The sequence below is a fragment of the Pristiophorus japonicus genome, chromosome 23, assembly GCF_044704955.1.
Source record: "Pristiophorus japonicus isolate sPriJap1 chromosome 23, sPriJap1.hap1, whole genome shotgun sequence".
NCBI lineage: Eukaryota > Metazoa > Chordata > Chondrichthyes > Pristiophoridae > Pristiophorus > Pristiophorus japonicus.
The window spans coordinates 10,845,450-10,865,693 of NC_091999.1; the positions used below are offsets into that span (position 1 = coordinate 10,845,450).

At 44.9% G+C, this 20,244-nt stretch overlaps 1 protein-coding gene across 1 annotated transcript; it reads right to left on the bottom strand.

Annotated features, from left to right (window-relative positions):
* Nucleotides 1-1,396: 1,396 nt before the first annotated feature.
* On the bottom strand, nucleotides 1,397-19,559 carry LOC139235725 (uncharacterized). Its single transcript, XM_070866764.1, has 6 exons — nucleotides 19,544-19,559; nucleotides 19,346-19,457; nucleotides 18,374-18,555; nucleotides 9,363-9,642; nucleotides 8,526-8,584; nucleotides 1,397-1,785 (listed from the first exon to the last, which is right to left on the bottom strand). Exons 1-6 carry the CDS (start codon nucleotides 19,557-19,559, stop codon nucleotides 1,397-1,399), a joined length of 1,038 nt encoding a protein of 345 aa, XP_070722865.1.
* Between the last annotated feature and the right edge of the window lie 685 nt (nucleotides 19,560-20,244).

The window sequence follows — 20,244 nt, forward strand, 5'->3', positions numbered from 1 at the left end:
ATCTAACGATAGAGAGTCTGTGCGTGATCTATCCGGTACATAGCCACCCTCCAACACTGCAACATTCTCCTGAACTAATACTGCCAACAATACTCCTTTCTTTCCTTCACATTCCTGAACACCTATATTGAGGACTAATTAATAGCCAAATCCGTCCCTTTTGTCAGTCACTATCGCCAAAATTTCATATTCACATGTGGCTCTTTCCACCTGCTGCTCACCAACCTGATTAACCAAGCATTGTGCGTTTATCTATGTGAGATATCCTTGTATTGTCTCTTCGTGTGACCACCATCTACTAAATTAATATTTCTTGCTCTAGTGCTATCTGCATTCTGACATCTAATGGTATATTCTGGCGTCAACCTTCTGCCAAATTGGTTTAATGCCTCCCAACATAACTCGCAACCCCCACCCCCTAGCTGGGGAATATTTGTCCCAGAAGTTGAGATGTAACCCTTCCTGCCTTTACTGGTCCCACTTTAACTGGAGCGGGTCCCAATGTACCACGAATCTAAAGCCGTCCCTCTTGCACCATCTCTCCAGCCAGGCATTGCTCTGCTCCATCCGACTTTTGCTATATTCAAAAGCTCGGGGCACCGAGAGTAATCTGGAGATTATTAGCTTTGTGGTGATGCTTTTTAATCTCGTTCTGAGATCCCGAAAATATGCAGGAACTCATCCCTGATTACGTTTTTCAACAGCTGTCTCCGTGCTCTGCTTCATTGTGCCTGTGATACCCACCACGTCCAGGTTTGTGAAGTCTCTTTATGCATTCTATCACTGTGTGTCTGTAATCCCCACTATGTTTAGGCTTTTGAACTCTCTCGGTGCTCTGTATCACTGTGTGTTGGTAATCCCCAACATGTTCCGGTTTTAGTAGGACTCTCCCTGCTCTCTCCTTCCCCATTTTCTCCCCCTCCCCTGGTTCTCCACGTTCCCGCCCCAGCTCTCCCCCTCCCTTTGCTTCCTCCCTGCCCGTGCTCTCCCGTTCCACTTTCTCCCACTGCTCTCTCCCTCTCATTGCTCTCCCCGTCCTTCCTTTCCTCTCCATGCTCTTAACAGATAAGGGAATAAGGGTTTAGGGGAACCGGGCAAGGAAGTGGACCTGAGTCCATGATCGGATCAGCCATGATCGTATTAAATGGCTGAGCAGACTCGAGGGGTCATATGGCCTATGCCTGCTCCAATTACTTATGTTCTCATGTTCCCTCCATGGACTATATCATTGCGTATCTGTAATCGCCATCATGATCAAGTTTTAGTGTGGCTCTCTCCCTGCTCTGTACCACTGTGTGTCTGTAATCCCCACTATGTCCAGGTTTTTGAACTCTGCGTGCTCTTTGTCACTGTGTGCCTGTAATCCCCAACATGTTCAGATTTAATACCGCTCTTTTCATGTTCTGTATGACTGCGTATCTGCAATCCCGACCATGATCAGGATTTTGTACGGCTCTCTCCGTGCTGTGTAGCACTGTGCTGTGCGCCGACTCGGTGCACAGTAATACACAGCGGAGTCACTCAGTTGCAGTTTTGCAATGTTTAACCGGCTGATTTTCTCGGCAGGATCGATCGTAGCAGAAATTCGGCCACCGGCAGTGTTTTCTTCATTCCCCTCTCCTGAAGTGTGTCTCTGAAGCAGGTATTTTGGAGGCTGCCCTGGGGACTGACAGTACCAGTGTACGGTGTACTGACAGGCACCTGAATATTCACAGCTTAAAGTAATGGTGTCACCGACAGTAGAGGTTTGTAGAAGCGGACTCTGGGACACCGTGGAACTGGAAGCTGGAGGGCAAAAATGGGAGAATGTTATTTATTTGGCTGCTATTTACCCGGGGACTGTGGTCAATCACAGAAAAATTCTGCCTCTCACGGTAATGCTATTTTCATTTGAAGCCTGCTGCAAATTTATTCACTCTCAATGTGGAAAGAATAAGAGGGGGAGTTCAGAACATTTTTTAAGCAGCAAGTTTTTATGAACTAGAATGCACTGCCTGAAAAGGTGCTGAAACCATATTCAATTGTTACTTTCAAACTGGAATTGGATCACTACTGCAAAAGAAAACATTTGAAGCGCTATGGGGAATGAACAAAGGGCTGGGACCAAGTGGCAGCACCTTCACGAGCCGGCAGAAGAAATGACCTCCTTCTGTGCTGCATGATGTTATGATTGCTAGTAACTTTATCTTTCTATTTTTCTTGGTGCAAGATAAACCCGAGGTAACATTGTAATTCTCCTCCTCACTTACAATGATGATTGACCCATAGGAGCACTGCTGCGTTATTCCACTGAGCACAGCAAATCCATCAAGAAGCAGTGTGGTTCATCAGCACCGATTGAGCCAAACTGAAATTTTGTGGGTCAAAGCCCAAGCGTTCAATGTAACCTTACTCTTACCGGGAGCTCCTGCCTGCCTTTAACTCTGTTTCACTTTTCTTCCGTAAATTGGGCAAATATTACGCCATTTAAATTTAAGTTGAATTATTTCCAGTTAGTTTCATTTTATTTCCACATCTGGGTCGCTCACTTTGTGCTGTTTGTGGTTTTCTTCCCAGCCTGTGAACTTGTCCTAAAGTGACTCAGTTATCGGTTGGTTTCAGTCTGTGCAGCTTCTGCAGTGGTTTTACTGTTATTCACTGGAAACTGGCTCTTCAAACACTCTGACAATTGCTGTTCCTGACGCCCATTGGATGAGTCAATCCGACTTGCTCCGGGTGGAGTTTTCTCTGAGTTTTACATTGTACAGAATCTGCAGAAAAGGAACAGTCCATTCGACTCAACGAGTCGGTTTTGGTGTTTATACTCCACACGAGGCTCCTCCCACTCTAATTCCCCCTTCCCACTGTGAAACCCATGTTCATCCATTCCGTTCTTATCATGTGTTTTCCAAGACGCGCCTTAATTGCATCAAAGCTCTCTGCTCCAACTTGTCCATGTAGAAACATAGGAACATAGAAATTTACAGTGTAGAAGTAGGCCATTTCGGTCCATCGTGTCTGCACAGGCCGACAAAGAGCCGCATGGACCTTGGTCAGCAGCCCTAAAGGTTATGTATAAACCAATGAACAATGACGTAGAGGGAAAGAACACCCAGCCAAACCAATCAGCCTCACACAACTGCCACACCCCTTATACTGTACCATTCTACACTCCACCCCAACCGGAGCCATGTGATCTCCTGGGCGAGGCAAAAACCAGAGAAATTCCCAGGGAGAAAAAATGTGCAAAAACTTTCTCTCGGGGACATCCAGGCGATCGAAACTAGTCCAGGAGATCATGCTCGCGGTATTCTTTTCACTGCAGTACTTACCATAATATCTGCGTCGTCCAACAAAAGGTCATCCAGTCTAATCCCAATTACCAGCTCTAGTTCCGTAACCCTGCAGGTTATGGCACTTGAAGTGTCCATCCAACCATCTCTTAAAGGTTGTGAGTGTTTTTGCATCCACCACTCTTCCAGGCAACGAGTTCCAGATCCCCACACCCATCTGTGTAAAGAAGCATCCCCTCGAATCCTCTCTAAATCTTCCACCATCCCCCTTAAATCTATGCATCTCGTTATAGAAAACTCCCTCAATGGAATTAGGCCCTTACTATCTACTATGTCTAGGCCCCTCAATATTTTCTACACCTCAATAAGGTCTCATCTCAACCTCCTCTGTTCCAATGAGAACTAATCCAGCCTATCCAATCTGTCCTCATATCGAAGATTCTCGGTTCCAGACAGCATCCCAGTAAATCTCTTCACCCTCTCTACTGCAATCCGTCCTTCCTATAATACGGCAAATAGAACAGCACACATTACTCCAGCAATGGCCGAACCAGAGTATTTTACAATTTAAGCATAACCTCACTGCTCTTATATTCTATGCCTCGGCCAATAAAGGCAAGCATTCCATATGTCTTCTTAACGATCTTATCCGCCTGGCCTGCTGCATTCACGGATCTGTGGACAAGCACTGCAAGGTCCCTTTGTTCATCTACCTAATAAGTGACCTATCGCCTAATGTGTATACACTTTCCTTGTTACCCCTCCGAAACTTCGTCAACTCACATGTCTCTGAATTAAATTGCATTTGCCACTACTCTTCTCACCTGACCAGTAGATTGATATCCTCCTGTAGCCCATGACTTTCCTCCTCATTATCAGCACACAGCCAATTTTAGTGTAGTCTGCAAATTTCTTAATCATACTCCCTATGTTCAAATCTAATTCGTTGATATTCACCAAAAAGCTAGGGAACCAGTACTGAGCCCTGCGAAACCCCACTGGAAACATCCTTCCAGTCACAAAGACATCCATCAATCATTACCCTTTGCTTCCTACCTCCAAGCCAGTTTTGGATCCAACTTGCTACATTGCCCTGTATCCCATGGGCGTTAACCTTCATGGCAAGTCTGCCATGTGGGAGCTTATCAAAAGCCTTTCCACAGTCCATATGTACTAGATTGAAGGCACTAGCATCGTCGATCCTCTTGATAACCTTCTCAGAAAATTCAATCAGGTTAGTCAAACACGATCTTCCCTTAACAACTCCGTGCTGACTCTCCCTAAATAATCCAAATGAAGATTCATCCTGTTTTTCAGATTTTTTACAATAGTTTTCCCACCACTGAGGTTAGGCTGACAGGCCTGTAATGAATCGACCTGTCCCTTTTTTCCTTCTTGAACAGGGGTACTACATCAGCAATCCTCCAATCCTTCGGCACTATGCCCAGATCCAAAGATGAGTGGAAAAAATGGTCAAGGCCTCTGCGATTTCCTCCTTTACTTTGCTCAACAGCCTGGGATGCATTTCATCTGGTCCTCTGGAATTATCTAATTTCAAAACTGTTAAACCACTTAATAATTCCTCTCTCACTATATTTATTTCATCCAGAATATCACACGCCTCCTTGATCTCAGTATAGAAACATAGAAACATAGAAAATAGATGCAGGAGTAGGCCATTCGGCACTTCTAGCCTGCACCGCCATTCAATGAGTTCATGGCTGAACATGCAACTTCAGTATCTGCATTGTCCCTTTCCTTTCTGAAAGCAGAGCAAAGTATTCAATAAGAACCAGACCAACATCTTTCGCCTCCACACAAAGATTACCCTCATGGTCACTAAAAGGCCATACCCTTTCTCTAGTTACCCTCTTACTCTTAATATCTTCATCGAACATCTTAGGGTTTTCCTTAATTTTACTGCCCAAGAATTCCTTGTACTCTCTCTTAACTTTCCTAATAACTTTTTATTTTTTTCTCTTAACTTTCTATATTCCTCTGAAGATTTTATAGTATTTAGCCGTTAGTATATGACATACACGTCCTTTTTTTCTCAATCCTCCCCTGTAAGTCCCTAGACATCCGGCGGGGGAGGGGTGGGGTGGTTTGAATTAATTTTCCAAGCCTTTTTATTTCAGGGAACATATTTGGCCTGAACTTTCCTGATCTCCTCCTTGAATGCCTCCCACTGTTCCGACACTGATTTCTCCACAAGTAGCTGTTTCCAGTCTACGATGGCCAAATCAGTCCTTCACTTAGAAAAATTTGCTTTACCCCAATTCGGAACATTTATTCCAGGCGTATTCTTGTCCTTATCTATAACCAACTTGAATTTGACTGTATTATGGTCAGTGGCACCCTAGTGCTCTCCCACTAATACACTTTTAACCTGCCCAGCTTCATTCCGCAAAACTAAATCTAAGACCGCCTCCTCTCGTGTTGGGCTTGCTACATACTGACTAAAAATGTCCTCTTCAACGCATTTCAAGAATTCCGCACCCTCTATACCCTTCACACTAAATTTGTTCCAATCAATATTTGGACAGTTAAAATCCCCTACTTTTACTACCCTAAGGTTTTTGGACTTCATAGCAATTTGCTTACATATTTCCTCCTCTATCTCTCTCCAACTGTTTGCGGGTGTATAATACAAGCCCAGCAGTGTCATCGCAGCTTTTTTATTTTTCAATTCGACCCATATGACTTCATTTGATGATCCCTCTAACATAGTATCCCTCCTCACCGCTGCAATAGTTTCTTTAATCAGTACCACAACCCGTCCCCCTTTTTTACTCCCTCTCTATCTTGTCTAAAAATCCTGTAGCCAGGAATATTGATCTGCCAAACCTGCCCCTCTTCCTGCCATATCTCTGTAATGGATATAATGTCATACCCCATGTGTCTACCTCTGCTCCTCGCTCATCCGCCTTACTCGCTATTGTAATGACTCAAGGATAGCTTAATGTAAACTCACTCAAGTGCAAGCTGATCCATCTTTATTCCAGCTCAATTGTGCCTGCGTGATAAAGATACCCAGCTTTTATACAGGTGACTAAGGGTACAGCCCGATGTCCTCCGACCGCAATGCCCTGTGGTGTGTGATGACCCCCAAGCATTAATACATAACAGCTATACTCCTTGCATTAAAGTATATAACATTCAGCACAGGAAGACCTCCTTCCTTATTACATACTAAGCCCTGTAACCTCTGTCTTACAGATTCGCTTTCTGGATTCTTGCTATCCAATTTCTGATTTACTTCCTTCCCTTTTGAATTCGTTCTCAGGTTTCCATTCCCATGCCAATCTAGTTTAAACTCGCCCCAACTGCACGAGCAAAACTCCCCGCGGGGATATTCGTCCCGGCTCTGTTGTGATGCAAACCGTGCGGTTTGTAAAAGTTCTATCTCCCCCCAGAAGCGGTCCCAATGCCTCAAGAATTTAAAGCCCTCCCTCCAAGACCAACGTTCCAGACACGTGTTAATCCTCTTTAATCTTCTATGCTTGTACTCATCAGCACATGGCACCGATAATAACCGGGAGATTAGTAACTTTGAAGTCCTACCATTTAATTTTCTTCCTAGATCCCTGAATTCTTACTGTAGGACCTCATTCCTCATTTTACCTATGTCCATTAGTCCCGATATGTACCTCGATCGCTCGCTGTTTAGCATACCCGGCAGGATGCCCTCCGTCTGTTCTGTGACATCCTTGACCCTGGCACGAGGGAGGCGCTAAACCATTCGGGAGTCAAGTCTGCGGCCGCAGAAACGCCTCTCTGTTCCCCTAACTATAGAATCCCCTATCACTAGGGCTCTTTTGTTCTTCGTCCGTCCCAATTGTGTAGTTGAGCCACCCATGGTGCCTTCGAATTAGCTCTGGCTGTACTCCCCACAGGCACCATCGTCCTTACCGGTACTCAGAAGTGAATATCGGTTTAAAAGCTAGATGAACTCATGTGAGGATTCCTGCGCTACCTGCCGAGCACATTGATTACATCTGCTGTTCACCCACTTCCCCTCAACCTGCACCCCTTTAAGCTGCGGGGTGACCATCTCCTGAAACGTGCTATCCACGTAGCTCCCAGCCTCATGTATGCACCGTATTGACTCCACCCACTGCTCCAGTTCCGAAATGGGGCAGCGAGTTCCACATTCTGAATCATCTCTGTGTAAATAAATTCTTCCTAATGTCTTTATTTGTTCTGTTAGTGACTATCTTATATTTGTGGCCCATTGTCCTGGGCTCACCCCTAATGGAAACAGTTTCTCCACGTGCATTCTATCGAACCCTTCATAATTTTAATAACCTATTTCAGTTCTGCTCGTTTTCTTTTCTTCTCCAAAGAAAAGAGCTCCCGCCTGTTCAATATTTCGAGCAATGTGCGGAATTCTGCTGCGGTCTTCTTTCAGGGGTGTTAGAATTCCAAAGCGGACAGAAGGGCTGGAGCCCAATCACAGCCCGTCCCTCCAGGAAAGTTCACTCCGCTGGTGTCGGGTTGTGATTTGAACGGCCCAGAGACCGTTATCTCTACACAGCCGCCTGGCCAGTGAAGTCAAATATTTCTCTCCTTTTCGCTGCACATATCGGACCAGCCGCTGCTAATATCGGTCGGGCCGGTGCGTGTATTGAACCTGCAGCAGCAGATATAGGACTGGCCGCCACATGTAACGGACAGGCCGCTGCAGATAGAGCACCGCCGCCGCATTTAATGTCCTGGCCGCTGCAAGTATTGGACAGGTCACTGAATTGTTGGTTTCACTCTTCCATTACCTGATTCATACTGCCCGACTCTGAGAGCTATTTCCTGCCCATGAGAAAGCTCTGTGCACGAACCCCACCCCACCTATCACCACGGCTCCCAGGGAGAGCTTTAGCTCACTCAGTCACAGAGAGCGGAGTCCAGTGTGTCGACAATCTGCGCTCAATTACTGCAACTGCGGATCAGAGAGAGACGAATCTCGATCATTCCTTGGATAACCTGAGGACCCCGTTAAACCAATGATGCAGATGGGGGTCCGACCACTGCAGCCCGCTAGCTGCGTGGAAGGGGGGGTCTTACACCTCCAATATCCGGACCCGATCCCCACCCCAGTTCATATTTAACCCCGGAAAAATGCATTCGAATCACTCTATTAGGAAACAGCTCTGTTTTACTTCGAAAGAAATTGAGGTGATATTGATTACAATACTAAAGTGACGGTGAATATTAACCTGGAAAATCTGTAACACGGCCTGGTTTTGAGTTACTTACCGGCTGTGACAGTCACTACAGTTCCGGATCCATCCACAGTATCATAATAGGCCACCACCGTGACACCACTCTCAGTCACTCCGACATAAGAACCACCGACACCTCAATCTGCCGGCCACACAACACCAGACATTAGGCGCTGCTCAATAATGATCCAATGACCAATAATCAAAATTTGTTCCCCACAGTCCCCGTCGGTTCAATCTGTTCTTTGTGAGATTCTGACCTCCTCGTAAAATAGTCCAGGAACATGGGCCGGTGCGAGACACGTATTATAAATGGAGAAAATATCAGAGAAAGATAACCGAAAGCAGGAATTACACTGAAATTAAACCAGATTACAGCGACAATATGGTCAAACCTACAATTCAGGTTCCGGGCCCGGTGAATGCATGCTTTAATTGTATATAGGTTTTTGCTCAGGTCTCTGCCACTGTGTTGCTCCAGTCAACACACTGTTTCACATCAGCATAAAATCTCTCAGTAATCGGTGAGATGTTCGTACATTAGGGACGCAGCAGTTTCGACGGTTCCCGGTTCCAGCTGTTGGAGCAGGATCCCATCTGGTGTTCTGGATTTGCAACAGCGATCAGTCATTTCAAATTACAATTCATTGATACCAATCCCGGGAAAGACATCACCGCCCGCACACACTCAGCATTTACAAAACTCAAGCTGTTAACTGCAATAATCCAATCTGATTATAAACTAGACTGTGGGGCAGACGGTGCGAGGTGGAACTCCGTGTTTAATCCCGATTTTCACTGGTTTCTGTCAAAATCTGCAGTGAGAGTTTTTGTATCGCGGGAAGCCAAGGCCTATAACTGTGTATCATATTTGTACTGAGCTTTACAGTAATAGGTGACGCTGTCTTCAACTCGCACATCTCTAATTTCCAGCCAAAATGTCTTTTCAGCCTCATTCGTCCGCATAACAAATCGCTCGTCACTCGAGATCCGCTCCCTCTCTGTCCCGGTCTGGGTTTGTCTGAAGAAATCCCCACGAGTTAAAGGACGAGCGAAAAATCCACCATAAAAAACGCAGGTGATGCTGAGAGACTGACACTCCTGCCTGGTCACCGCTGGCGGGGTCTGTACCACTGACTGACTGAAAGAAGCTGGAAATTAAATGGAGAGTGTTTAATGGATCATCTGAGTCGAACCACACAACGGGGCTAAAACCCAGATAAAGTCTGCAATTCGGATGGACACAGCAGCTTTATATTAAATCCACACAATGTCTATTTGTCTGAACGGTACTCACGGGGGAAACAGATACACAGGGCGAAAACAAGCAGGATTCCCATCGCTGTTCTGCCAATAACGGATAGTTCATATGACGGGGAGCTGGAGATTGTAGCCCTGGACTGCTTTTGGAGACTGTAGCTCAGAGCCGGACTGAAACACTGCAGAGGATGAAGTGATTTGTAGAGGGCAGTATTCCGGTGATCAGTGATGGGTCGCACGGTCCCAAGATCTCTGGCTGTGAGCTGTGTGAAAAAGCCATAGGTTTAACGAGGGACCTGCAGTTTTATGGCGCTTCATTTAGTCTCTGAGCCCGATGAGAAAGCCCCGCCCACATCAGTCTGAGGTACATGGGCGGAGTTGTTCTTTCAGCCCTCCATGGCCGATTTATTAACTCACCGAAACAAATGCCAACCTCCGTTCAGCCAGGAGCCGCAGTGTTGTTGGTACTTTCTGACTGCGGGTATTCTGAAGAGTGGAGAGAATCTCTGAGTAGATTGGACACCGAATCCGGGAATTGCAGGAGGAGGACGCCTCTCATCAAACAAATCATTGAAAGATGGATTGAACCACGGGAAAGGAAAGAAGAAACTCTACTGGTCTCTGTGGAAACAGAGGCATAATAAATTTACCTCCAGGGTGAAATATGACACGGCAAAATATACTTTTTTATGGTGAGGAAATCAATTCCTTTCACAGACAGACGAGAGAAATGTGGACTGGCTGCATGATTTATATAACAGCGGCATTGATTAAATGACAGGAAACAGATAGCCTTTGTGAACGGCTGTTTATCAGACTGCAGGAGGGTATATAGTGGTGTTCATCAGGGTCTGTAATAGGACAACTGCTTTTCTTGATGTTTATTAATAACTTGTACTTGAGAGTACAAACCATAATTTCAAAATTTGCAGCTGCCACAACATTTGTAAATATAGTGAACAGTGGGGAGGACAGCGATGAACTTTAAGAAGATATAGACAGGCTGGTGGAATGGGTGGACACGTGGCAGATAGAATTTCTCGATCCAATTTGACTTCCTGAGGCGACAGATGACAGAGCTCCCTCGCAGACAGCAAGGGCCAGCCAAAGTGCCTGACACCAGTCAAAGTGCATGCCTACTCGCCGAAGTGCCTTACCCCAGTCCAAGTGTGTCCTTCCCCCAGCCAATGTGCTTTACCCTAGCACAAGCGATTCCTCCCGCCGCCCCGACTCCACCATAGATGAGGCATTGTGTACGCATTGTTAATAGGTTTATTGGGTATAAAGTGAATAGTGACCATGTCGTGAATTCTGGATTCCATCCACTCCAACGACGTCCCTTGTAGGTGGTTGGAAGTACATGATCCGTCTTCCCTGAGTTTCCTTTCTTTCCTCCAGTTCCCCCGCACGCGTGGCTCTCCCTCCCCCAATATCTCTCTCAATCGCTCTCTCCTCCAGTCTCTCTCTCCCCAAGCCTCTCTCTCTCCCCGTCTCTCTCTCCACAGTATGTCTCACACTCCCGTCAGCCTCTCTCTCCTTCACGCACCAGTATCTCTCTCTCTATCCCTCAGCCTCACTCTCTCACTTTCTCCCAGTCTCTCGCTCTGCCCCAGTCGATCTCTATCTCTCTCTCTCCCAGTCTCTTTCGGTCCCGCCAGTCTCTCTCTTCCACTCCCTCCACCCGTCTGTCTCTCTCTTCCACCGCCTTTCGGCCCCCCACTGCTTCACTGCGCGCCGCCGCCGTGTTCGGCCCCCCGTCGCCACTCGCCGGCCCTCTCGTTCCCCCCTCCGTAGCTTTCGGCCGCCCGCCGAGATCAGGTCCGCAATCTCGGGCCTTCCGTCCTGCATCTCCGCACCACGTGGAGTGAATGATTCGGGGACGGGTGCAGTGGTGAAGATTGACAGATGCCCCACGTTGGGGGTTGAGGGGGTGGGGGGTGGGTGAGGGATGGAGCTTGACAGATGCATGTCTGTCAAAATAAACTACAGTACAAATAAATACATTTTTTATCAAGCTCCTTTGGGTTTTCCTTGATTTTACTTGCCTATATCTATCCAGGCCCTCTCTTTGCTTTTTTAATTTCACTCTTGCACTTTCTATATTCCTGCAGGGATTCTGCAGTATTGAGCCCTCTATATCCACCATAAATTTCCCTTTTGTTCCTTTTTATACCCTGTGTGCCCCTTGACATCCAGGGGGCTCGAGATTTGTTTTCCCACCCTTTTTCTTTCAGGACACAATATTTGTTCTGAACCCTCACTATCTCCTCCGTGAATGCCTTCCACCGCTTTGACACTGATGTACCATCAAGTAGATTTATCCATTTCACTTTAGCTAAATCACATCTCAGCTTAGATAGAATGGCTTTTCTCCAATTGGAAACCTTTATTTCTTGTCAATTTTTGTCCCTTTCCATAAATACCCTAAATCTAACTGATTATAATCACAACCATCAAAACGCACTTCCACTGATACCCCTTCCACCTGCCCAGCTTTATTCCCTGAAACGGAGTCCAGAATGCCGCCTCTTGTTGGGCTTGGTACATACTGGCTAAAAAGTTTCTCTTGAATGTATTTTAAGAATTCTGCTCCTTCTATACATCTCACACTAATTCTATCCCAGTTAATTTTAGGCTAGTTGAAATTTCCTACTATAACTGCCCTATTATTTTTGCACTTCTTAGAAATTTGCCTAAATATTTGCTCTTCTATCTCCTTCTGACTGTTTTGGGAGTTTATAGTACACTCCCAGCATGTGTGATTGGCCCACTTTTTTTTCAGTTGAACCCATATGGCCTCATTTGATGATCCTTCTAACATATGACCCCCTCATCGCCACTGTGATTGCTGCTTAACTAATATTACGACACCCTCCGCTTTTATAATTTGAAAGAAATGCATTTCTGCATTCGTTTGTTCGGCCTCCTATCTTGCCTTGGAAAAATCCGCCTTATATTTGCGCTTTTTTCTCGATACAACATAAAACACACAACCTGGTTTGTGCGCTGTCTGTACTAGTACAGATCGGGGTTACTGGACCTTGTTGTTTAGCGGCAGTCTATTTTCACAATACCCCTTCAGTCACATGGAGCACAGTCTAAGTCTGTGGCACCGAATCTGCCTGAATCTCCATGAAATAAAAGTTAACTTTGAATACATCACTGAGTTAGAACGTTTATTAACATAACATTAGTGCAAACAGATACAAGGCATAGCCATCTCTACCCAACACAGCCACAATATAACGAGGTGACGGTATGACATGTGCTCTATTAGACCTACACCTAAAACCCTTGGACCAGATGTTCTATTTCCCCTTGCAGTAATTTATACTGATAAAGTGGGCAACTCTTCGATAGGAAGCTGCAACAAAAGGTGAGGAAGTATCTATTGCAATGCCCTTTCTGGTAATACGAATCGAATATTTTAAATGGGTAACAGCATTTTAAATATTCCACTACTTCAGTTCACTTTCTGCTGAAACCCTCGTCTGTGTTTTTGGTATATCTCGACTCGACTATTTTAATTCACTTCGTGCCCACTTCTCATCTTGCACCCTCAGGAATCTTGAGCGCGTTGTAAACTCGTCAGCCCATCTCCTAACTCCCTCCAGATGACTTTCACCCATCACACCTGTGCTCACTGACCTGCATTAACTCTTGGTCCGACAACGCCTAGATTGTAAAATTCTCAACCTTGTTTTCAAATCGCTCCATGGCCTCGCCTCTCCCTATCGCTGGAATCTCCAACAGCCTCACCACATTCCGGGATCTCCACACTGCTGCGGGACTCCTGTTGGAAATATAAGCAGATTAAAAGCGTTTGATCCACAATTACAGGTGAGAAATGTCCCCAAACAATCCAAATGCTGAGTAAACGCATTGTCGCCGTCCACTCTGTAAAAATGGTGTTGGATATTTGAAAAAACCCGTTCTAATCCTAACTCTCAGTTATCTGCTGTCAGATATCGGGATTCTATCACGTCACTCCCTTGTGTCCCCAGGGTACCGTGAGACTGTAGGTGGTGAGCTGGCTGTCAGTGAATGGAAATAAACCAAGCTGTGCCACAGTCACTGCCCTGACAGGGAAATGGTTCCGCTTTCAGAGGCTGGGGTGGGAATAGAAACATAGAAACATAGAAAATAGGTGCAGGAGTAGGCCATTCGGCCCTTCTAGCCTGCACCGCCATTCAATGAGTTCATGGCTGAACATTCAACTTCAGTACCCCATTCCTGCTTTCTCGCCATACCCCTTGATCCCCCTAGCAGTAAGGACCTCATCTAACTCCTTTTTGAATATATTTAATGAATTGGCCTCAACAACTTTCTGTGGTAGAGAATTCCACAGGTTCACCACTCTCTGGGTGAAGAAGTTCCTCCGCATCTCGGTCCTAAATGGCTTACCCCTTATCCTTAGACTGTGACCCCTGGTTCTGGACTTCCCCAACATTGGGAACATTCTTCCTGCATCTAACCTGTCTAACCCCGTCAGAATTTTATATGTTTCTATGAGGTCCCCTCTCATTCTTCTGACATCATTCTATATAGTGTAACCGGGAAACACGAGGTTGTTAAAGGTGACAGAACATATTGCAGCAGGAGAGACATTCTGAAGGAAAATGGACATTGGGGGAGCTCTGAGCTTGGGGCATGTTTTAAAGTGCACAATCACTGCCTTGCTAATTCTGTTCATTATGTATAAACTCTCTCTGACCCAGCAACATATTGATCAAATAAGCCTTGTGTACAAGCCGCGATCAAAGGCTGCGTGAAAATTACAATGGAGATGTGTAAACGGCTCCACACTATTACAGGCAGGCATGGAAAATTCTTTTGGATGAGATATTCAACCGAGGCCCCGCCTGCTCTCTCAGGTGGATGTAAAATATCCCATGGCATTATTCGAAGAAGAGCAGGAGAGTTATCCCTGGAGTGCTGACCAATATGTATACCTCAACCAGCATCACTACAGCAGATTATTATCATTATCTGGATGCTTATTTTGTGAGCTTGCTGTGCGCTAATTGAATGCCGCGTTTCCTACATTACAACAGTGACTATGCTTGAAAATGTATTTCATTGGCTGTAAAACGCTTTGGGATGTCCGGCATCGTGAATGGTGTTGTACAAATGAAAGTGATATATTTTTCTACGTATAAAATGTGAGTAAATGCTCCACAGACACGATTGCGAAAGTTAATTTTATTATAAATACGAGGTGAATTCACGAACTAATATAATTGCACAAGCCGACCTGACCTGTGCGTGTTGTGTGTTGTGTTTTTTGCTTTCATTCAGGAAGTTGAATTATTGTTTATTGGTGTAAGAGCGCTCTCTTGTGAACACTAACTGGAACTCGTAGTGTGCGTTTTTGTTCGGGATCCGCTGCATCTCCTCAGCAGTGTGGGCTCCATGGCACAGAAATACACGGCGGTGTCGGTGATAAGAGCTCCGGCGATATTTAAAGGAACCATTTTGTTGTCTCTGCGGAAAACAGCAAATAACCTGTCTATTAAATCTGGAGAGTGATTTCCCATCCCCGAGCTATATCTCCTCAGTAAGTATCTTGGAGCTTTCACGGGATACTGGATGTACCAGAAGAGAGTTGGGGCTTTGCATGTTGTCGAGTAACTACAGTTCATTATTATGGTCTGCCCTTCCTGTACCATTAAATGAGGCGGATCCTGGGACACTGAATATTTACCACTCGTTCCTGTAACAAAATGCATAATATGTTAAAAGTCCCGGATTGAATATAACCCATGGAACACGCACTGGCCGTTAAATCATAGACTCGCCGGCAGCACGGTCATTATTATCACTAAGGAACCAGGGAGAGCACATGATGCCTAGTTTCGAGTTTGACAGCAAAGAGCGGAATATTTTAAATATGTTGACACTTCTAGTGTGATATTAAATAGTGAATTCAGATCGGCGCATGCTTCATTATTGGGAAACGGAGGTGTGTTTCGCATTGACAGGATTTGCTGGTCTCTAAAAGCTGACGACAGATTTGCACCAATCATTATTAGTTGGCGACCACTTACTTTCCCTGCCTGTTTCCCTTTCTGTCTCTCTGGCTTTCACTGCGTCTCTGTCTCTCTTTTTGTCTCTGTGTCTATCTGTCTGTTCGTCTGTCTCCCTCTGTCGTTAGTTCTGTCTCTCTCTCTCTCCCTATCGTATTCCATAAAGCTACCGCGTGTAGAAACCTATTTGACTCAATCTTTCTTTTCAACACAACAAAATGCTCAATTAATAGATGCAGTTACAATCGGAAATAGGCGATAACCGAGGATCACGAACATGTTTGAAATGGCCGCGGATACTTTAGAAATCCCACAATATATTAGACAGGTGTGAAACATGATACAAATCTGCATCTTCTGTATGTGGTTCGGTACCTCAGAGTTGGAATTGGTATGTTTTCATATTGTTTTGAGTGAGGTTCATTCATGAGTCATGTCTTGGGCATTGCAAATGCACAATGGACAGCACCAGGATTTACACTGAAGTTGTCATTAACACCGTGTATATACATATCTGCATTATATTGTATAATAATAAAACAAGAAGAATATGACAACATCAAACAACAACATCCATCAGCAAATTGAGAATTCAGAGATTTCTCAGGCAGAGATAAATATAAACTTCACATCGCCACCAGAAAGAGCGCCCCCAACGTGTTTGCCTGTGAACTGCTGCTGATTAATCGCACAATCACATGGTACTTGTGGATGAGGAACACCGTTCGACCCATAATAATTGCTGAACCCACTCCCCCTAATTTCCTTTATTTGTTACAAAATAATTTCTTGATGTTGGACTTTGTCACTTTGTCCATTTCAAGTGAAGATCGCTCTCTGTGCGACCCCCACTCTCTTCATCTCAGTCCTAAAGTTACCTCTTACTAGTTTGAACCTGGATGTACTTGTCCTAATGCCACTGTATTATTTAAGCCATTTCCCGGATTAACAATTTTCTATATCACGTTTTACCGTACATATTTATGTAATTTGTTGTTTTCACTGGAATTCATAGACATTGCTTCTCTCTCCCTCTCTCTCTCTCTCTCTGCTGCTCTCACTTTCACTCTCTGTTTCTCACAATTTCTACATCTGTTTCTCCTGCTGCCTCTACATCTGTTTCTCTCGCTGTCTCTATAGTTGTTTCACACTCATTTTCTCTTTCTGAACCTATCATTGTCCCTTTATTAGTTTCTCTCCGTTTCACAGTCCGTGTTGTTGCATCTGTTTACCTCTCCCTTTCTTTCCCACTGCTTCTCCCACTGATCTTATCATCTGACCCACAGTTGTCTTCCTGTACTTTCATCTATTTCCCTCCGCATCTCTCTCTCATTTTTCTCACTGTCTCTGTATTTTTCTCTATCCGTCTCCCCCTTTCTTTCTCTCCCTGTATAACTATCTGTCGATTTCCCTGTCTTTCATTTTCCGGGAAATCCTCTGTCGATGCATAAATATAGATAGGGCCCGATTGCAGACCTGATCCAAACAATGCCAAACAGGGAACAGCAGAAGCAATAGCAAAGGTTTACAAAGGAGGGTCAGAAGGAGAGCAGCAAATGTCTGCCTTGTGCACTGCTGCTCCTGAAACAAAATTGAGTGAATTCAAGGCTTTGTTTAACTGCACAAACTGCGCAAAATCGCTCAGCTGCACGGCGATGGTGGGGTCGAGAGGTCTGTGGTCTAATTGTTTCTGCTTACTGAGCAAGTGACAGGGAATAAGCAGAGTTGGAGGGAAAAGAAACGATTGCAGAGCTTCAGAAATAATGAGTGCGTTTAACCAGATCCAATCTACGGTGTTTAAAAAAAATATCTGGCATATATGTTTTTATACATAATCAACAAACGCTAAGTCCCCTTAATGCCCTCATTCGGGAAAAAAATACGCCAGCAGAAGGCGCCATTATCAAACGTGGTCATTGCAAAGTTACGTGATGCAAACACCAGTGGCACAGCGATCGAAGCCTGAGTGATATCACAATGGGGCTGCCCGCTGCAGTGAATGGGTGGAGCAATGGAATAGGCCCCGATTTACTTGTCGTCTTCTCAATCTCTGCCTCATTCAATTCAAATTCGCTGCGACATGTTGCGAATAATCCTGGCGACTGTGTTGGACCGTAATGTTGCATTATGTTAAACAACACAGGTTAACTGATTGATTCAAAGGGCTTGTGCTGGGTCTCGGTGCAATTATAACCACAAATATTAATATGGTGGTCAGCTGGGTAGATGGGAGAATTAACGCACTGATACAAATAGGCGCAAGTTTAGATCACTGCTGGTTAACTTCCTGTTCTTTTACTGCCTAATCTTCACATAGAAACAAAGAAACATAGAGAATAGGTGCAGGAGTAGTCCATTCGGCCCTTCGAGCCTGCACCATCATGCAATATGATCATGGCTGAACATGCACTTCAGTACCCGAGTCCTGCTTTCTCTCCATACCCCTTGATTTCTTTAGCCATAAGGGCCACATCTAACTCCCTCTTGAATATATCTAAAGAACTGGCCTCAACATCTTTCTGTCGTAGAGAATTCCACATACTCACAACTCTCTGAATGAAGCAGTTTCTCGTCATCTCGGTCGTAAATGGCTTACCCTTTATCCTTAGACTGTGACCCCGGTTCTGGACGTTGACAGGCGGACTTTGTAAAGATCCAGTAACTTTGTTTCTGTGAACAATTGTCAGCAGTGGGTTCGGTGCAGTTAGATTGTGAATGTACATCTCTGGATAATTATTACATGGAATCGTATCGGAAGAAACCGACGCAGCCTCGAAGCTAAATAATTACCAAAGTAGCAGCACTGAAGGGTATCGAACTCTCAGCCGGCTGCCAACATCTCTCTAAAGTAAGGTGAGCTCAACATAAGCGGCCTGAGTGTGGAGATTGGGGGGAACTCTGTGCTTGGGGCTTGTTTTAAAGAGCACAGTCATGACTTGTGAAATCTGTTTATTGCGTATAAACAGACTCCGAACCAGCATCATACTCTTATCAAATCGACCCTGTGTACAGATCCCGATCACTGGTTCCGGGAAACTAACAGGTGAGATGTGTTAACGGATGCACAATACTGGAGGCAGGTACCGAAATAGCATCAAAGGACAAAGGGTAAATTAAGGCGACAGAAATGGATTTGTGACTTACATTTTTAGTATAAATACGAGTGTAAATCCATTAATAAAATTCTCCAAGTGGACTTCACATGTTCTTGTTCAGAGTTGTGTTTTGTCAACATTTTAAGAAGGCCCCTGTGACTCTCACTGTGGAGGCTAAATTTTCGCTTCTGTTTAGCAGTGTGAGGGCGCTCTCTGGTGAGTACTGACTTGAATTCTCAGTATAGGTTTTTGTACGGGGTCCGTTATATCTCTGCTGCAGTGTGGGCTTCATGGCGCAGAAATACACGGCGGCATCGGAGACAAGCGTCCCGGCGATATTTAAAGGTACCGTTTTATTTATTGTGTTCATAGCAGCAGAGAACCTGTTTTGTAAACCTGGAGACTTGTCTCCGCCTTCTGAGCTGTATCTCTTCAGTAAATATCTCGGAGCTTCCCCGGGATATTGGACGTACCAGAACAGAGTTGAACCAGCTGTCGAGTAACTGCAGCTCAGTACTATGTCCTGCCCTTCCTGAACCGTCACTTGAGACGGATTCTGGAGCACGGTATCTTTGCCATTGATTCCTGTAACAAATCACAAAATGTATCAAACGTTGTGCGAGTGAATATAACCCATGGAAAACAAACTTGCCACTTAACCATAGACTCACCGGGCAACACGAACATTATTATTAGTAAGAAACGTGGGGAGCACATGGTGGATTGTATCGAGTTCGACAGAAAATACAGAATTCTAATCGTTTGTTAAGGATTAAACGTAGATCAGGCGCAGACTTCACTGATTGGGAGACTGTCGGGCGTTTCCCAGGGACACGATTGGTTATTCTCTCAGAACCGAAAATAGTGCACCAATCAGTTGTGGACCAATTAGTTTCTCTGCCTGTTTGTCATCCTGTCTCTGTTTTTCTCGGTGTCTGCACCTCTCTCTTTGTTTCGGCGATGTTAAGGGAAGGTCGTGTCTGACTAAATTGATAAAATGTTTTAAAGAGGTAACAAGGAGGGTCGATGAAACAGTGCGTTTGTTGTCGTCTGCATGAATTTTAGCAAGGATTTTGACACGTGGCAGTCTAAACAAAAAATTAATGCCCCATCGGATCCAAGGGACAGTGGCAAATTGGATAAAAATGTTGACTCAGTGGCAGGGCGCAAATTATAATAGTTGACGGGGGTTTTTGCGCATGTAAGGCTAGTTCCAGTAGGGCTCCACGGGGCTCAGTGCTCGGTCCTTGCTATCTGTAATATATATTAATGAATTATACCGAAAAAGGGGGCATGATAAAGAAATTTGCAGATATTACAACATTTGCCGTGTGCTTGACAATGAGGTGGAAAACATGTAGGAATATATCGA

Excerpts from the sequence above, each read along its gene's own strand:
- LOC139235725 (XM_070866764.1), bottom strand. Across the intron at positions 18,556-19,345 it reads GCTGGTTCAACTCTGTTCTG|CTTCGAGGCTGCGTCGGTTT; the intron begins GTACGTCCAATA and ends GTAATTATTTAG. Across the intron at positions 1,786-8,525 it reads TGTAGTGACTGTCACAGCCG|CTTCCAGTTCCACGGTGTCC; the intron begins GTAAGTAACTCA and ends TTTGCCCTCCAG.